This window comes from Podarcis bocagei (assembly GCF_964188305.1).
Source record: "Podarcis bocagei genome assembly, chromosome: 1".
Classification (NCBI taxonomy): Eukaryota; Metazoa; Chordata; class Lepidosauria; order Squamata; family Lacertidae; genus Podarcis; species Podarcis bocagei.
Window position 1 is genome coordinate 97,572,200 of NC_138125.1, and position 15,619 is coordinate 97,587,818.

At 41.9% G+C, this 15,619-nt stretch overlaps 1 protein-coding gene across 2 annotated transcripts in view; it reads left to right on the forward strand.

Moving 5' to 3' along the window:
• Positions 1-15,514, forward strand: part of CCDC93 (CCC complex scaffolding subunit CCDC93) — a 46,035-nt gene extending 30,521 nt beyond the window's left edge. For both annotated transcript variants that reach the window (XM_081199757.1, XM_081199758.1), the window contains 11 exons: positions 1,101-1,163; positions 2,057-2,130; positions 3,252-3,333; positions 4,656-4,727; positions 6,073-6,144; positions 6,457-6,565; positions 9,814-9,896; positions 12,368-12,405; positions 12,975-13,059; positions 14,424-14,537; positions 15,201-15,514. In XM_081199757.1, the coding sequence (XP_081055883.1) occupies positions 1,101-1,163; positions 2,057-2,130; positions 3,252-3,333; positions 4,656-4,727; positions 6,073-6,144; positions 6,457-6,565; positions 9,814-9,896; positions 12,368-12,405; positions 12,975-13,059; positions 14,424-14,537; positions 15,201-15,254 (846 nt within the window). In that variant the 3' untranslated portion in view covers positions 15,255-15,514. The remainder of the gene's footprint in view (positions 1-1,100; positions 1,164-2,056; positions 2,131-3,251; positions 3,334-4,655; positions 4,728-6,072; positions 6,145-6,456; positions 6,566-9,813; positions 9,897-12,367; positions 12,406-12,974; positions 13,060-14,423; positions 14,538-15,200) is intronic.
• Positions 15,515-15,619: the final 105 nt, after the last annotated feature.

Consider the following 15,619-nt stretch of genomic DNA (forward strand, 5'->3'; position numbering starts at 1 on the left):
CTCCCACAGTATAATTCATCTGTTGTTGTTCTTCTAAATCCAGATGTTTTGATCAAAAAAAAAAAGGGGTATCCTGGAACTGCTACATTCCGTTCTTGTTCAGCTGATAGCTGTCCAGAGAACTTTGTTGATATATACATAAATACATGGGTGTAAACTTTATCTCTCACACATTACTTGCTTCTAAAAGCTTCCAGACTCTCAAAGTGGAAATTTACTGTAAGTTTAGACCTCAGGAGAGACCTCAGTGTACTGGAAGGGAGAGCCTTTGTTTTTTCTTTCTGTCCATGGATAAGCAACCAAAGGAAGCTATAAGAGACACTTACAATAATATACTGCAAGAGAAAATAGTTAAAATTATGGCCCTGTTCACGCTTAATGCTGAAACAGGAAACATTTCATCCATCTTGGAAGCACTGACACCTTGTGGACACCAGCCCTGCCTTATTTCTTCCAAATTTTCCTGTGTTGAGTGGGAGAAGTCTGAAGGGAGCTTCTACCCATGTTTGCTTGAAACCTCCATGCGATCAGAAACTCTTACAAAGCACCGCACTGTAGAGGACAGGAATAAATTTGCCAGTGCAGGGACAAGCAAAGAACCTCAAAGGTGCACAAAATTAAGATTGATTCAGCCCAACATGTTTAGGTTTAAAGAATTTGCCTGGGGCATTGTAAAACAAATGTTATCCACCTGCTGCATTGCTAATTGATTCCTCGGGACATAAAACATGAATCTGGGAAGTGGGCATGAAATGTTTTTGGTAAAGAGGTTGTAAAATATTGTCCTTTTTATTATGAATAGCTACAGTTCACCATGCAGTGTATATGGTTTGCATAGACCTATTTCTCAGATGGGGTGTTTCATAAGCAAAAGCCTTGTTTCTGAGGTTTCTCACTGCTACTTTTATAAGTTTTCTTTACAATCCAGCCTGAGCAATGCTTCTGTAGATATTAGAAGAACCATTAAGTATAGTTCCAGCATGTTTCTTGGTGTGTGTATAGGCATGCCATTGTTAGGAAATGTTGCTGCCTTTGATTAAAATACCAGATTGGTGATCACTTAACTTGACTTTCCCCCTGTGTTCTTCTTTTGAAAACAGTTGCAGGCAAAATGTGCTGACCTGCAAGCAGGATGTAGTGAGGCTAAGAAGAAATTGAATGAGGTAAGCTCGTTCTTCCCTTTGTCCTCCCCTCTTCTACTTAGACTGGTCTCTGTCAACTCTGTGTTGGCCAGATGCAAAAGAGGCCTCTACATCTAATTGTTGTGTAGAAGAGAATTTTGGGATGTAATTCAAGCTACACCTGCTGAAATTCATTCTTCTGCTCAGTTGCATAAGAGCCCTGTCACCTTCTTCATTTGACCACCTGGACCGAAATGAACTTGAATAATTGTAATTGTAATAATTGTAACAATGTGCACCCGCACCTATGCAAATAAGAGTAAGAGGCAGCCCGGAATATCACATTTTCCATTGTTGCTTGTTAGGGAAGGTTCTGCTACGTTAGTAAAAGCTGCCTCCTGCTGGTTATCCAAATCTGTCCCAGACAAGCATAATGCCATATTGACTTTTGTCTTGTAATGATACTGCAGCAAGAAATAGGAAAGATGAAAGAAACTTGTGCACAAGATGTACCAGTGTTTTATCCCTTGCAAAAAAAAAAAGGGGGGGGAGACCTTAACAAATCCTGTACAAGTTGGTATGAGAGGGGACCATTCACTATCCTGGTAGGCAAGTGTGCAATCCAGTACTCACCTCTGTAGGCAGCTGGAGGAGACTGCGCTGGTACAGCAGAACTGTACCGAGCCTAGGCTCACATCTCAACACTAATGCCAAGGGTTACATCCAATTGTGACGGTCAAGGGCCCTGTGAGCTACTCCTGGTGCCTTTATGAGAACAACTGGTCGTGCTATTTGAGGAAAAAACAGGTAGTGCTTGCCAGAGTTTTAAATAGAACCCTATCATTCTTAGAGGGCTTTGCTTAAAGCTTTGTTTTTGGGTTAAATTGGTTTTTATTACATTTTCACACCATGTGTTATTAATTCCAATCCTTTAGGTTAAGAATCACAGTGAAAAATTGGACAAGGAGCTGGCAGCCTTAGAAACAGTGGAATCCCAAGCAGATTCAAAGTATGTGTCTAGTTCCTCTCCATCCTTCCCTGTCCCCTTTGCAATGAATTGTGTTAATTCAGCAGTAGTCCCTGGTGGTGGTGGTGGGGTCTTTGTATCTATAGTTTATATTTTGTGTGTGTGTGTGTGTGTGTGTGTGCGCGCGCGCACGCACACACACACACACACACACACACATTCTAGTCCAAATGTTTCCTTTCATGGCAGAATGTTCTTTATTTTGCAAACTCTGTCAGCCTTCCTCAGCTTGGTGACCCTGTATGGTTTTGACTACAACTCTGATCAGCCGAACCAACAGTCAGGGCTGGTTAAACATCATTTTCAAATTAAGACTTGCATTGATTTTCAAGGATTAGGGGCTGGGAAAAACATCTGGCACTTCTTGAATGTTCAAAAACACCCAGCATCAAAAAAGGTTATTTTAAGAATTACTGTTTGCTCACTGAGCCTTAAAATAACCCTATTAAGGAAAGTCAGCGTATTTTCTTCCAGATGGGAGACTTAGCAGCACAGTCCTGTGCAGGTCTACTTGTAAGTAAGCCTCATTAGGTTCAATAGGCCTTACTCCCAGCAGTGTACTGGAAGGGAGAGCAAGTAGCAATGCTTGCACTGACAGAACGATCTCCTTAGTGCAACACTGAAATCCACCTGTGTGTTTTATTGTTTTAATGTACTGGCTTTTATGTAGATTCTGTAATGAGCTGGAATTTTTCATTATGATGAGCAGTATAAAAATGTTTCTGCCTTTTAAATCAGTGGGTATTAAGAAATGTTTAAGTTTGATTGAATCCTGTCCATTGTATCCTTCCATGAAAATGGTATATATTCAAACTGGAAGACCCTGAGATTTGCCGGTCTCTCTTTTTTCCTTCAAAATTAACCCATGAGAAACAGGTGCACTCGATTGATAATGGAGTCATCCAAACTGTGAGCAGCAATATAGGAGAACGTTTCTTCTGTGAGATTCTACCTTTGTTTTATTCACCTCTGTTGCTGCCCTAAATTGCTTCTTTAAGATATTTTGTTTTCCCCACTCCCCAATGCTTCATTTTTCTTAGAATAAATGTCTCTAAATGCTCGAGAGTAAATAATGTGTTGTTGTTGTTGTTGTTTTAATTTAGTGTATTGCAGAAGCTTCGGGCACTGGTGGCGATGAATGAGAACCTCAAAAGCCAAGAGCAAGAATTTAGAGCACATTGCAGAGTAAGTTTTTTTAGATGCTTCATTCCAAGTCGGTGCCTGCACACAATTCTTTTTAAGGATCCAGATTGAGGATCCATAATCCAGATGTACTCCTGTGCTTCTTTGTATATGCAGCAGAATGCATGTATGGACCATGTTTGCTAATTCCTGTTGCTTAGGAATGCTTTTGCAACGCAGTAACTGGAAAAACTACTTCCATGTGGTTAGGGGCTCCGTGTCAACATGAGGACCAGAGGTGTAGTGGGGGACGCACTAAACACCACGACAATGCACTAAACACCACATCATGGGAGGGGAGCCCAGACTTAGCACGGGGCGTGGCCTACAGTGCACCTGAGCCACATGTCTCCTGGGAGTGACGCAGTGGCTCGGGTGCCTGCAGGCTCCCTGCTGCCCGAAACAGCAGCGTGGGGCTGGCATCTGCCAACCGCCTCCCCCTCAGGCTCAGCTGCCCTACAGCTGAGGCCCCAGCTCACCCCGCCCCCAGGTGCAGGGCGCATGTGATGCCCCAGACGTCTAGCTAAGCCGCTGTTGGGTACCTTGTAGTAAAGCAGAATATAATCTTTTTTTAAAAAAAAATTCCATTTGCCTTGGTCACCTGGCTGGTTCCCATTCCACAGTTCCCAGGTGGACGTGTGCAGTGGGAACCTATGAACATTGCAGTGTCTTAACACTGACATCTGTTAAGATTGCTGTGTGGCGCTCCCACCACCTAGGTGCCAAGGTAATGTGTGAATTGGACTGAAACCATAATCAGTGGTTGTTGCGAGGTACCTTGAAAAAGTGATCAATATCAGGAGTTATAAAATGTGTAAATTGTATGAGAAAGGAGGAAAGAAATGGAATGGGGCAAGAATACAAATTGAATTTTAAACCCCTGTAACTTAATATTTTGGGGTGGCTATTTTCATTATGGGATGCAGTGTGCTCAGTGTTGCTTCTGCAAAAGCGCTTTCGAAATGGTTAGGGACAGTAGGGCTTGTGCAAGATGCTGTAGTCATGGTGGTGCTTGTATTTTGATTTTTTTAAAAAACTCGAACTTATTCCCTTGCCCTTCTGACTTGGGTTCATTTGCATAAGAGTCAGACTGTGTGTTTTCCCCTCTCTCTCCCCCACCCCCTTGACAATAGAGTGTGCTACTTTACATAATGCAGAACATTCACCTCCTCTGGAGCCCTAAGCACAGAATGTCTATACGTTTTTGGGCTCTTTCTGATGCATATTTTACGAAAAGAAAACACTGTCTCTGGCTTCTGTTTCCATAAAGAGCACACGTTGATTCCTAATGAAAAGAAACAATTATTATTTTCTTGCTGTTCTAGGAAGAGATGGCACGCCTCCAGCAAAACATTGAAAGTTTGAAAACAGAAGCAGCTGGAAATGGAGAAGAGAAGGTAAACAGAAAATATTTAAGCATTCTTACTGAGCTTTGGAATCTTCTTCCCATATATATTTTTTAAGAATTTTAAAATGCTTGCGGTCCCTTTGCTCCATTTAGAAGTGTTTGCCCTCATTTGGAATGCTGCCTGAATTTTTTGTTTTGCCAGTCTGTTAATTAAAGGTGCTAACGTGTGTGTGTGTCTTTTGATGTGATTCACTTTCTCTGGTTACTTAAAATGAACACTTCATTTCACTTTAACAAAACTTTATATATTTGAACTCATGTCTTTCTTATCGAAGGCAATTTCTTATACACAAGAATTGGGACTTGGAACACAGTCAGTTCCCAAAAGTGTATGTATTTTTTGGAGGGGGGTAGTTTGTTCTTTTATGTACACTGAATAGCAAATCTGATTCTGTTTGCCTGTGTATTTTAATAAAAGAAACATCAGGACACATGGTGGACATTTAACAATGGATGTGGCACGCAGGTGTTTTCCATTAGAGGACCTCTAAATTGTTGCCCAATTTAAAAGTACATGAGGCTTGAGTTTGGACTCCACCTTCAAGAAGATTGCTCAATTCAGATGATTCTTAAAACCTTGCAGTCCATCCTCTCTTCCAGAAAACTTCTCTTTTGTTTTGCACTAATCATAGTTGGTTGTAGTGTCCAAATCAAACTGCAGAGTTATTGCACTCCAAGAAAAACCCACTTCAGACCTTGGCTTCTAATTTCTGGTTTGGAGGACAAGCCTTAACCATGGTCTGCCGATTCGGATGCCATGGCAAACTGGGGTTAGTATTAAACAGGAAAAAGCAAGCCGTCTGTAAACTTGCAGCTCATTACTGAATGTCCAAATAATGAACAAAAAGATACTTGAGCTTTCCTGGAGCAAATCAGAACTCCAGGATAGCTTACCCAGGATTTTATTCTCCACAAGGAGGACTATGTTGAATAGTCTTCTGATACTCTGACTGGTGTGCTTCTCCAAACCCCACTGTCCTTCCACCTGCTAGTGTGTGTGTTTTTAACAGCTGTACAACAAGCAGAGCCCGAACAGATTCAACTTTACCCAGGATGGACTCGTGATGGGGAATGTTCTTCTGCTTCTCTGGGCAGCTTGCTTTTAGGTGAATACGCTATATATGTAGTTGCACAAGTTAACATGTTTGGTTGGATCCAGTAAAATGTGACAGAACATAGCTTTCTTGAACCCCTTCCCCTCGGTATGTTTTTAACTTTGGTGCAGAACCAGTATAAACTCTGGGCCCGGTATGAATAAGTGACCCTTTGTCATCATAGTCTTGACTGAATTTGGTCAGCTGGAAATCAGTTTTATTTTATGTCTCCAATGTTAGGAACCCGCTAAAATTATAGACCAGCAGTACAAAACCGAGAGAGAGAAGCTGCAGAAGATCAGACTGCTTCTGGTGAGTTTTCCAAACCGTAAGTCTAGCTGGGTTGGCAGATGTATTTGCTAAATGTGTTCCTGTCCTGTGCAATGTAAATTTCTGGTTCACGCGAGACTCCCGGATTCTTCTGTAATGGATGTTTTAAAAGTTGGAAATACCAGTTTGGGGGTAATTATTTGGAAAACGTCACCTTTCGCAGTGGAGCCAAGAGGGCAGGGGGTCCACATGGCAGCAATTGATTCCGTTATCAGGTTGTTTCTAAATGTCAGTTTGTTTTTTAGAAACCTAGTCACAGTTTTTGTTTTGTATATTGTTTTCAACTCCCCTCAGGCCCGACGAAACAGAGAAATAGCAATTTTACAACGCAAGATTGATGAGGTTCCCAGCAGAGCTGAGTTAACACAGTACCAGAAAAGATTTATTGAACTTTATGGGCAGGGTACGTATATCAGGCAGAAATGCATTCCTCACAGCTAAGCACTATAAACCTATGGAGCATGGCAACCACTTCTTGTTTAATGTTGTTGTATCACTGGCTGTTTGACATTCACATCGTACGCCTTCGCAGACAGGCAGGGTTTTTCCAAAACATGGATTTTAAAATGCCCTCAGGGCCAAAGATTTGGCGCTTTGGGGGTAGGTTCTTGAATGTTCGTAGCTGGTTCTGCCACTTAGTTCCACAGTCTATATATTAAGACACTGTTCCTTATGTCACTAGGCAGGGGGAAAAGCAATAGCAACAACCAACTCACTACATGCAATGGGTACGTCAGGGCTGCCCTCCCCACTAATACACCAGTTAATATGTGTGATGTACAGCATTCATATTTGTTTCCAATCCCTTCTGTTCTTCCACTTCAGAAACAATGTGTGTGGGGCCTGTGCATGCACACAAATAGGTGCACGCTCGTACATACGCATGCAGTGCAAGGTGAGGAAACCTTCTCCAGGCCCATGATCCCAGTGCACTTGTAACGCGGTTGATGCAAACTAGTCTTCATCTGCTTGTTAGTGGCTGACTACTTCAGTGGAAACCCCTTCAGCAGCAACAGCTCTTCTGCTCATGGAGCACTGGCTAGGGGTTTAAGTAAGCCTAAGGAAGAAGAGGAGAAGGAGGAGTTTGGATTTGATATCCTGCTTTATCACTACCCTAAGGAGTCTCAAAGTGGCTCACAATCTCCTTTCGCTGCCTCCCCCACAACTAACACTCTGTGAGGTGAGTGAGGCTGAGATACTTCAGAGAAGCGTAACTAGCCCAAGTTCACCCAGCAGATGCATGTGGAGGAGCGGGGACACGAACCCGGTTCACCAGATTACGAGTCCACCAACGAAAGCCTGCTTGTTTCCCAAATGCTCGTCCTCTGGTGAAAATTTTTGTTCTTGGAGAAATGGGGTGGGCTGTCCAAAAAAACGAGGGGGGAATGACAAAGGTGACAGAAGAAGAAAATCAGAGGTACTGCGTTCCATAGGAACCTGTCGTTTTCTGGTACCCAGAGGTAAACAACTCCTATTGCCCTTGGCCCTCATTTTCTGTCTGCCCCAGTTGTTCACTTAGTTTTTTCCACATACCTCCCTTAATGGAACTTTCTGCTCTGGATCCTCTATGTATGCCTGGCTCTCTGCCATTTCCAGAGATCGTGGGGAAAGTGTTCCTTTACAGTAGGTGAAATCTGCAGGGCAGGACATGTCTACCTGCTGCACCCTCTTTGGGGAGATAGGTTAAGGTTAGGGGGGTCCACTGGTAAGCAAGCCCACATGGGCATTTGACAATTTGACTCAGATTGTAGATACAGTGGTGCCCCGCAAGACGAACGCCTTGCGAGATGAAAAACTCGCAAGACGAAAGGTTTTTTCATTTTTGAGTTGCTTCGCAAGACAAATTTCCCTATGGGCTTGCTTCGCAAAACGAAGCTTGCCCCGCAAGCTCCGGGGATAGCGGGGAAGAGCAGCGCGTCTTCCCCGCTGTCCCCAGACCTCTTTTGAAGCAAGGGGCGGCGGGGAGAAGATCGCTTCTCCCCGTTGCCAGCCCCGCAATCTGCGCGCCTTCCCCTCTCTCCCCGGACCCCTTTTGAACCAAGGGGCGGCAACGGGGAGAAGCGATCTTCTCCCCTCCGCCCCTTGCTTCAAAAGAGGGGACAGAGCGGCGCTTCCCCTCTGTCCCCGGACGGTCTCCATAGGAACGCATTGATTGATTTTCAGTGCATTCCTATGGGAAACCGTGCTTCGCAAGACGAAAAACTCGCAAGAAGAAAAAACTTGCGGAACGAATTAATTTCGTCTTGCGAGGCACCACTGTAATTCAAGGGCTTGAATGTCTTACTCCCAGAGGTAGGCAATTTCTTGCCATATGGAACATGTTGTGATTGTTGTATCCCACCCACCTCCCCCCAAAATTGCTCAAACCATGGTGAGGGGTTTTTAATTGTCTCTGTAAAAACAGATGTCTAGTTCTTATAGTTACAGGGATGTCAAATTTGTGCTCGTCAAAATTAGCAATGTGATCTTTTATATTGAACAAGTGGTTTCCATGGCTGCTTATTATACTTCTGAATTTTTCCCGGAATAGGGTACTCATCTGCAATGTCATTTCTCATTGGCCTTTCTCCAAAACATCTGTTGGGGGGGTGCACATACATGCACGCGCACTGAAGCTTTATCAGCAGCCAAAGCAAAATAATATATGGGTTTTACCGCTCTGCCTCTTCAGGCTATTCAGTACCATTAATGGCTATAAAGAGTGTTCTGTGTCAGAAAGTACATTACCTCTCCTTAGACCGGAACCATCGTTGTATCACTGTCCCAGCCACACTTAATGTAGTGAATTGATGATTTAGGAGAATTCTACCTTTTGCCTGCCTGATCTACGCTAAATGAGCATTGCAAATCATTTAGAATAACCCTTTTTGCTTTACAAGCTGAAATACTGTCACTCCCAATAAATTTATGTGAGCTACAATTCACAGAATGTTGGTTTTATGTTAAGATATATTGCCAGCCTTTTATAGGTTGGCTGAGTACTTGGGAGTGTGTTCTTTCCCTCCTTGGATTTCTATGACAATGTTGAAAAGTTGAAAAGAATGTTTGCAAAATTGTATTTCCAGGTTTTGGCTGGGATCCAAATAGGCTCATGGAGGAGTCCTAAAGGGTTTCCCTACCCTTGGAGGATGTTTGAGACAGTTGTTTTTTCCATGAAATGGCAGCTCAAAAGGTCCCCTGGGTTTTTGGGGTGGTTTTACAGGAAGGGGAGTATGGTGTGTAGGGAGGGGTGTGAGAAAGCTACTGTGCACAAATGGAAGTCTTATCCTTCTGTTAGCTTTCAGGCCTTTACATTTCTTTCTACAGAGCTAATAGGAGCCATGGAGAGATTCTGCTCCTTAATAGGTGGAGAACCAGCCTTACATATGACAGCAGGTTCACCTTTTAACCTTTAACGTTGTACACCTTTCATGTTGTGCACTGTTAACTTATTTAAGTTAAAAATTATCATGAAAGCCAGCTTTCTCAGTCACCCAATTTTGAGTGCAGGTGACACTGGGACTTCTTCTCCAGAAGCTTGTGTTTAGGAGTGCAGCCTAAGGTTGCAACCTTATACTCACTTAACCAGAGTAAGTCTTACTGGAGTCTCTTGTACTTACTTAAGAAGGCATGTCTGGGATCACGCTATAAGAATCTTCCCTTCATTTGCAGTTTCAGCAACACACAAAGAAACGAAGCAGTTCTTTACCCTCTACAACACACTGGATGATAAGAAGGTGTATTTGGAAAAAGAGGTAAGCTGCTTGATCAGATGTTCTAGCTGACCACAAAGCCCCACCCGCAGTATAAGCCGTTATTTTTGCAATAAGGGGAACTATGGTGACTATATTTGGGTTCCTGTTTGGTTTCTTCTGTCTGTTCTGTAAAAGGTTTTTCCTTAAGGCAGGAGTGGATGGGGAACCCATGGCGCTCCTTGATGTTGCTGAACTACAGGTCCCATCTCCCCTGACCACTAGCCATGATGGCTGGGGTTGATGGGAATTGGAGTCCAACGACATCTGGAGGGCAGCAGGTTCTTCCCCCAGCAGGTTCTTAGTGGGGGAAAATCATTAGTGGGAGACATCACTTCACAGGATTATTATTTTTTAAGAATTGCACAATGCTTTTGTGTGCCATATAGCGTTAATTAGTTCTAATGTAACTCAGCGTGGGTAGAATGTCTCCTCTGTCTCCTCCACATAGGAGTTCTTGCCAAAAATTTAAATGGCAAGGTGTAATTATATTACTCTCACCCTCCACTGATGAGAGCGAAACCAGACATAAATTCAGAGATGCCTCTTAATGAGAGGCATTATTTCTATAACCGATGTGCAGTTAAAATATTCATTATCTTTTCCTTTCCTTGACGTGATTATGACAGCGCTGAGAATGTAGTTATTTTAAAAGTCGTCTTTTAAAATGCCAAGTGTTAAATTGATAAATACTGCCTGACTGTGTATCAAGAGCTCAGTGGTATCGAGCATGTGCTCTGCATGCAGAAGATCACAGAATGCAGCAGCTCAGTCCCTCCTAACATCACCAGGAAGGGCAGAGAGAAAACCCTGCCTACAGTCCTAGAGAGCCCCCTGCCAGTTGGTGACCATACGGAGCTGGATAGACCAATTGTCTGACTGTAGTAGTCTGACTCTAAGGCAGCTTCCTCTGTCCCCAATGGTGAATTGAGATTTCATGGAATTGTGGGCCAGCTAGATTCTGCTAAATTTGCTTATTGGCGCCTGATTACACAAAAAGTTGTGGTCTTCAAAGGCTAAAGCAAACATGGAGAAAAACAAGTGAACTGGAGGAATGTGTGTGCTTTTGTGTGAATGCATGGACAAGGAAGCCATATTCCTGTAACCCACTTACAGTTTCTTTTGTTAAGTGGTGTACATAAATCTTGTCAAATAAATAAAAATAACCCCAGGTTGACTCCTGAATGGGATTCTCCTAGCCAAAGAGGATTTTCCCATTTCCTGCTTCAGCCCTCCAAGAAGGCCAGCAGATCCTAATTAATGGTATGGGATGAGCTGAGGAGAATTCAGTGGGGATGGAGGTCACAGAGATTGATTATAGGGGGCTGGTCTGAAGTGCATGGATTAAATCAAGCAGTGGATTCTAATGCGGGCCTCCTCAGGTAATCATGTCAGAATGCAACTGCTTCAAGGCTTTTGCTAAAAAGAGGTCAATACATTATGAACCTTCCTTCAAACTGACTTGAGACAATTGGTCCATCTATCCTGATTTTGATTCTTCTGACAGGCAGCAGTTCTGCAGGGTTTTGCTTTGAATAAAGTGAAGCATGTGATTGATTGCCCTGTTGAATTTGGCAATGTGTTGTCTCGTGTCAAGTGTTATTTATAAAGGGGCGGGGTGGAGGGGGAGACCCATGGTTTCTTGGAAGACCTGCTGTGGTTTGCATTGTTATGCTGCACAAATAGGAAACCGATTGTGTTCTTTTCAGCAGCTAATGCAAGGCAAGAAAAATGCTAGCGGAGCAAAAAATGTGCAATAGCACTCTGTGAGGCAAGGAGAAGTTTTGTCTACAGCTTAGTCCAGGGTTGTCACCCTTTTTCAAATAGCGGATGCCATGGGGTGTGTGGCAAAACACAAAATCAAGAGTACAGTCATTGCTGCCCAGAATTCACTGGGGTTTTGTAACTCTGTGGTTGCATATCCCTTTGTACATGGTACTTCAATTTCTTATGAGATGGCTTTGATAATGTTTTGATAAATAGGATAGCAGCAGCCCAATATTTATTTGAACACATATGCTAGCTGTGAGGAGCACAAAACATTGAATATATGCTCCTGAAAATATAAAAGTTAATAGGCACATAATTTGTCTGAAGTCATCTAAATTCCCTACCAACACATGTTTGTGTGTAATGCTCTGAATACCCTCACAATGTTGTATTTCAAGTACTGTTCTTAGGGTAACATATTACTGGTTCATTAAATGCATGTTCATTACTTCATGTCTGAAAGTATGTGTGAATACAATAAGAAATTTGTGGTAACCCAGTGAGGCCTCAGATTCAATGTTTTTGAACGAGTTGGTTCACACACATTAAACTGCAAATCAAGTAATTTAGTGCAGCAAAGCCTGTATGATCATGCATTAGCCAAGCCGCATCATTTTCTGAACCAGCCCTATTGCTTAAAAGGCATTTGCTTTTTTAAATGGAAAACTTTGCATAAAAATGCATCCTTGTGTTTTCTTTCCCAGGTTAACTTGTTGAATTCAATTCATGACAACTTCCAGCAGTAAGTAGTCCTTTCTTTTTTGTGGGTACAGCCTTTACTAACACAGCTTGGCCATTTCGCCTCCCTTACGATGACCAGCCCTTGATTTAAAGAAACAGTCACATGTCTTTACAATCTTTCCAGAAGTTTCAATGGTCTTAAGAAAAAAAATTAAGTCATGTATCCCATTCAAGAAATTATGCGTGTCACATTATGCTCCTAAATAGTTCATGTAATACTTGTTTCAGTGCCTTTTCTCTGAAACTATGACAGTATGCTGCTTCTTGTTTTTGAAGGGGAAATATAGAAAACAGTCCTAAATTATTATTTCTTTTGTCAGACAAAGGCACACTTTAATAGGCTAGCCCTAAGAATTCTGTCAAAATCCGTGGGCATTGAATAAGCATCACTGGATCCAAAGAGGCCAAGTTTGTCTTTTCTGTCAACTGCAAGCAAAGTTTGACTTCCATGATTTACCATTTAGGCTGCAGACATATTGCGTGGACTCTCACTCTTTCCTCAAGTGACTTTGGTACCCATTCTCCTTTGTCTAATGCCCTCGTGCCATGTGCACCCCATTCTCATTTCAGAGCCATGGCTTCCTCTGGTGCTCGAGACCAGTTTCTGCGGCAAATGGAACAAATCGTAGAAGGAATTAAACAGAATCGAATGAAGGTTAGTTTATTATTTTCACATAAGTTTTGGTGGTGCTTCTTCTTAGACCTCAATATAATCTTTATGATTTGTGCAATGAAATACAAACCTACAGAACATCTGGAATATGCTTTCATTCCTGCGGTGTTACAATATGCTCATTATTACCCTGTGAGCATACTGCAACATTCTAGCAATTGAAATAGAACACACAGGTTGAAGATGCATCTCTATGCCAAGCACAATGGAAATGATTTGGATTCATAGACTTGGTCCTGAAAGCAATTGCCTTGGAACATAATCAAGTGTGTGTTGTGTTCCTCCATCATGCAGCCTTCACCCGTTAAAACACATGCACAGTTCTTATCCCAGATCACATATCTGCCAAAATTCCCTTGCATTATTCTTTAAATTACTCCCTTTTCTTTCATTCACAGAGATCCTTCTTTCAAATAAATGGCCATTCTCAGTTTGTAGATTTAATCATTTGTAACTAAGATGTGCTGAATAGAACAAGGGATAACCTAAGGTGTAGGAAAGTCACTATTATTTAGGGTAGGCAGTACTACTGCACTTGATAATTGGCTTGACTCTGGCAAAGGCAGTTCAGTATCTGAGCACAGAGCATCTCCGACTAAAGATTAAACTTGGATTTAAATTAATTAGTCAAGCTTATAAAGTTTCTCTAGTCTAATGGATGGCATAGCAAAAGGAAAAATAAACCCAAGGGAAGTTTGATCTTCTTGCTATCTCTGCATTGAAAGGACCCCTTGTAGATGTTCTCCGGTGGAAAATGCTGAACCTTTTTTTAAAAAACCCAACAAGCTTCTTTGCTACAGCCACTCTCACTCAACAAAGTAGAAGGTGTTTCCTTCCTGCTTGCCATTTTTTAAACTCATCCCATTGGGGTGAGACGAGCACTTCTAGCACAAAGCACCAGTGTGGGCCATATACAGTGGGTTGTCCAGTAGGGAGTCAGTACACCTGTTGAAACCACAATGCAGGTAGGTATCCTTGAACAAGGTAGTGTAGGAAAGAAACATCCCATGAGCAGAAAGGCAAATTTTCACTTGGTCATGATTTTCATTTATGAATGCAAACCATGAAGGTGGGGCCTCATGAGTTACTTACTTTTGAGATTTTAAGCAAAGGGGTGTTGGATAAGCTTCACCACAAGATAACTGACTTGTGGCACTAAAGGTTTCATAGTGATTTCACTTTTTAATCCTTTGCTATATTTCTGCTCTTTCCTAGTTGTAAACTACCAAATGTTTCTATTGTTGGAACAAGTGCAGATGCAGGGAGCACTTTTTGTTTATCTGGTATTTTGTTTTTGGTCTTGCGCGTTCCAAGGCACCATAATACTTTCCCCTTGTTACCAACAGATGGAAAAGAAAAAGCAAGAAAACAAAATGAGAAGGGACCAGCTAAATGACGAATATCTGGAGCTACTGGAGAAACAAAGACTCTACTTCAAAACGGTCAAAGAATTTAAAGAGGTAAATGGGACAGTGGTGGTTGGGGGAAGAGAGAGAGAGAAAACACGCACACAGAGATACTTTGTCTCAAAAGCTCTGACCATGACATGGTGGCTTAATAACACACACACTGATTCAGCACTACTTTGTGATGCCACAGTGTCCCGTCCCCATCCCCTCCCAGTCATCTAGCGCTGTACGTTTGTGGGCAGAATGCAGATTAGCTGTTCACAACCTGGTACCCTGCAAGATGTTTGGTGCTACAACTCACATAATCTCTGTTATTCCTAAACACAGAGGGCATGAGGTTCAGAAGGGCTGGTGTGAATGATTCTAGGTAATGTAGTTGGTAGCAGAAGGCTAAGAACAATCAGATGCATTCGTCTGGTTTTTTCAGATATTCTTATTTTCCAGCATAATTCATACGGACCAGTCTCATCCAGCACCTTTTCACTTTAACAGTAAATTCCACCTGCCTTGCCTTCCGTATTACCTACAGCATGTGTTAAAAGACAGACAGCTGATTTGGGCTGTAATCCTATATGTTTAGTTGGAAATAAGACCCATTGAATTTAATTACCCTTGCTTCTTTGTAGCCATGCAGGTTTGCACTGTTAGTATCATCATTTAACTGACATGTCTTGTTTAATATTTAAAATCTTCCTTCTCTTTGTTTATCAACAGGAATGCCGCAAAAATGAAATGCTTTTATCCAAGCTGAAAGACAAGTGTTCTTGAAGAACTTCAGACAGCAATTCATTTATATGATTGAATTCATTTTCATTCTGATCCAGCCCAATGACTAGATGTATTCCTTTTTGAGATTTAATGCAGTATAGCAGTTCAGATATATTATTTGTCTTTTTATATATGCACACACATAGAAAGTAAAGTGACACTGTTTTGTAAATGATTTACCTTTGCACTAGTTAACATTTCATGTGCACTAGAAAACATATGTGTTAAACAATAAATATGTATAAATCAAAAGCTCCAAATTTGTTTGGCTGACTAACTTGCTTTCTAAGCTTTTTTCTTCTTCTATTCATGATAAAAAAAACTTCTTCACTAACAGGGATGAGTGCAGATATTGATGTTTTGCC